At 37.3% G+C, this 3,899-nt stretch overlaps 1 protein-coding gene across 1 annotated transcript in view; it reads left to right on the forward strand.

The window, feature by feature from the left end:
* Positions 1-1,610, forward strand: part of Ipo7 (importin 7) — an 80,126-nt gene extending 78,516 nt beyond the window's left edge. The window contains exon 24 of the mRNA XM_023719322.1: positions 498-1,610. Coding sequence (XP_023575090.1) covers positions 498-595 — 98 coding nt within the window. The 3' untranslated portion in view covers positions 596-1,610. The remainder of the gene's footprint in view (positions 1-497) is intronic.
* Positions 1,611-3,899: the final 2,289 nt, after the last annotated feature.

The following is a 3,899-nucleotide window of genomic DNA, read 5'->3' on the forward strand; positions in this document are numbered from 1 at the left end:
CCTACTTAGAACAAGCTTGGCAAAGCACAGGGACCGCGGTTCAATCCCCCAGCACCACATGCCAGCCAGCCCCGCCCCCTGGTGGGCTGAGCTGCCCCCCCATAAATAAAAAAAATTTAAAAAAAAAAGGCATGTGGGTATAGCTCAGTAAGAAGGCCACAGGCCTGGAGGGGGCGCTTTTTGTATATAAGGCATAATATTTTGTATTTGTATTGCTTTTCATTTGTTACATTTTTGTTCCTTTTTTAGATAAGCCCTTATGAATACATTTAACTCAGGTTTTTAAAAATTCATTTTCTTAACAGTGGAAAGTAAAAATTGGCTTCAAAGTCTAGCATATAAGAGAAGTGATCTCTGCATAGGCATACCTGTACACTCTGGCTACTAATGTGCTTAAGTTATTGTTATTGGTTTGTTAAGTATTGTTAGTTCCTCTCCCAACCTAAGTAGTAAGAGAGTTGAATACCCAATTAAAATTTCACTTATTTGTTCCTTAGAATCGAAAATGATTGAGAAGCATGGAGGATACAAATTCAGTGCTCCAGTTGTGCCAAGTTCTTTCAATTTTGGAGGCCCAGCACCAGGGATGAATTGAGTTACCACTTTCTTTCCTGCTGTGTGGTTGTAGTGAAGAGCTTGTGTTTCTCCTTGTAGTGGTTCCAGAACTGGTTCATGTTATCTACTCTTAATTGATCAATAGATGGACAAAAAAAGAGAAAGAAACCCAGGAGTTGGGACCTGATCATGCAACCTGGCACTGGACAAGAAGCCAGAGGGATTGTGGGGGAGGGGGTAACTAGTGGGTATTTTCTTTCTTTTTTTTTTTTAAGAAAGTAAGATCTTGACTGAAGCTTCAAGTGACACTGTGGAAAATCTGAAACGAGGGGATGTCATGAAGGCAGCTTTTCTTTTTCTGAGGAAAAAAATAGGCATGGGCTACAGGACTATTTAAAATGTCTCATTTACAGTATAAAGCTCAAAGGTAGATGTAATTTTTATACCTATGAGTATTTGTCCGATTTCTGTCTCCTTACCATTGGATATCCTTTGTATGTAAATAAGATAAGGTAATCTGATAGCCTTATTCTGTGTTCATCATTTTCATTCATCAAAGATCGTTCCTATGTAGATTATTGGACATTTATTGTAGCACTACATAACTGATTTAAAGATCTGTAAATGAATTAGCACTTTCATATTGAAACAAGCCTGCTAGCCTATGTATAAAAGCAAAATGTTTGCTGTTTATAAAAGGGATTAATGGGGTGGGGGGCAGGGGTAATTTCAACTTATTTAAAAATGAACTAGCAATTTTGTACCTAGTGACTTTGTGGTGCACTCACCTCTGATAGTGACTTGAATTCGGTATGTAAAAAAAGGGGTTAGTGATACTTCATTGCTGCTAAAAATGGCAATCCCTCTGTGTCCTGTTTTTTTCTTAAAGCTCTCAGTGTATAAGTGGATATTTGGATACAAGACCTTACTGTAAAAAATAAAGGTGGTATCTGAAGCATGTAAATTGGATATAAAGTTCTGCTCTTAAAGAGTTAATCTTAAGAGTATGGCTAAGCATCTATATATGCAATCTATTAAAAAAAACTTAATTCGGCTATTATGTCTTGATTCAATTGTAATTTTGTTCCTAATTATATATAATTTTCCCCCTTCATTGGCTTGTTTTTATCCTGCACCTAGACAAAGTGCAAAAGGCACACTTAAATTTTGACATTTAACACCTGCCCACTGTCTTTTCACTGTCTTGTCCCCTCTACCCCTCTTGATGATTGTGGTATCTGATCTTAAGTAGATGGGATGAAGGCACGTGGTTCCTTCCAAAAACCACTATTGACACCACTGCAAAACCAAGCCAGCAGCAAGACAGTATAGAGAGGTTGGCTTGCTTCCCTCTCTTCCTAACTGCATGTTCAAAAATAAGCCTTTATTGATCTTTAAACATCTGTCAGATGAGTCATACATTGGGTTATTTTTTTATACACATGTATTCACAATATTTCAAATTGAAAGCAACATTTCAATTGATTCAAAATTATTACATGCTGTTGTCTAAAAGGTTAGAAAATTTATAACTGTAAAAATGAAATGCACATATTGATATTTAAAATGCATAATTAAGAAAACTTGTTGGTGTTGTGTTTTTCTTGTATACCAATAATTAAGCCACTGTTGTTGGCACTGTTCATTTTTCTATTTTTAACACTGAAGGAATGAAAGTCTTTCCTAATTTATGAATTTATTACTAAAATCTCAGCAAAAAGAAAACTGTTTAAAATGTATGGGTAAAAACTGCTAATCAAGTGTTTCTACTCCTTCCCCTTATGCTGGACACCAACTGTATGCCCTAGGTTGCTTAAAGGGATTTCATTATAATATAAAATCAATAAAATAAAAATGGAGTAGTTGTATATATGCAACATTGTGTACAGAGGGAAACTATTGAATAGTATTAAGACTCTTGTCTTCCTTTTGGGGGGGGTCCCATAATAGTCTACTTTTTTAAATTTCAGATTTCACTGCTCTTTGAATTGATATTTCCAATTTTCTCATTATTGTTATTTGAAAACCATATCTAATAAAGGTTTTAGTTATTCCCATACACAAAATGAAAATTCTCATTTGCTTAGGTTGTTTCAAGAAAATGTATTGGCATGCCTTTAAGAACAGTCTCAATGTGTCCTGAGTATCAAAAAATCCAGGGCCAGGAAGATGGCTCAGTAGAATAAGAGCTTCCCTGGCAAGTACAAGGGCCTGAGTTCAATCCTCGGTTCCACACACACACAAAAAAAAAATCTAATCTGCATTCAACAGAATTTAATAAGAACATAGACCTTTTAGTGAGTCAATGTTGTTTCAATTGTAATCAGTTATATAGTTGTTTTTCATGACTTCCCTAACAACAAATTATAATTTTGAGGTAGGGGCTGGTGAGATGGCTCAGTGGTCTAAAGCACCTACTTAGAACAAGCTTAGCAAAGCCCAGGGATCGCGGTTCAATCCCCAGCACCACATGCCAGCCCGCCCCGCCCCCTGGTGGGCTGAGCTGGCCACACACACACACACACAAATAAAATAAAAAATTAAGAATTTTTTTTGAGGTAGGCATGGTGGCACATGTCTGTAATCCCAGCACTGGGAGGCTCTGAGGCAGGAGGATTATTGTGGATTATTGTGAGTTTAAGACCAGCCTGGGCTACAAAATGAGCTCAAGACCAGCCTGAACAGCATAGTGACACCCTGTCTCAAAAAATATATAATTGTGGAGTTGTTTTGTTTTGCAGTGCTGAAGATTGAACCCAAAGATTGCTGAGTTATATCCCCAGCCCTTTTAAAAAGTTAGCCAAGGTGGCTTTGAACTTGTCCTGTTTTTATCTCAGCCTCCAGAGTAGCTGGGATTACAAGTGTATATCATACACCCATCCAAATAGTTTCTTACGAATAGTAGATCCAGGGCCAGGGAGATGGCTCAGTGGAATAAGTGCTTCCCCGGCAAGTGCAAGGGCCTGAGTTCAATTCCTGGTTCCACCAAAACGGGGGGAGGGGGGGAGATGCCTCAGTGGAATAAGCACTTACTAGGCAAGTGCAAGGGCCTGAGTTCAAACCCTGGTTCCACAAGCAAAAAACAAATAGTAGATCTAAGCATTTTGAAGTTACTAAGCACAGATGCAAGGCTTTTAGGAACCATTCCAAAGTATTTATATTACTGTCTTTTTAATATTATTGTCTTGCAATTAAATTATTTTGTTTTCCCTATGTAGCCTTTGCACAGTTTTATAGCCCTATAATTTTTCAATGTATTTTTTTTTTTTTTTTTGAGATGGCGTCTATGCAATTCAGATTGGCCTTGACCTCAATTTGTAGCATCCATCTATGTTGCTGTTTAG

Source organism: Octodon degus, unplaced genomic scaffold (assembly GCF_000260255.1).
Source record: "Octodon degus isolate 3935 unplaced genomic scaffold, OctDeg1.0 scaffold00067, whole genome shotgun sequence".
Classification (NCBI taxonomy): domain Eukaryota; kingdom Metazoa; phylum Chordata; class Mammalia; order Rodentia; family Octodontidae; genus Octodon; species Octodon degus.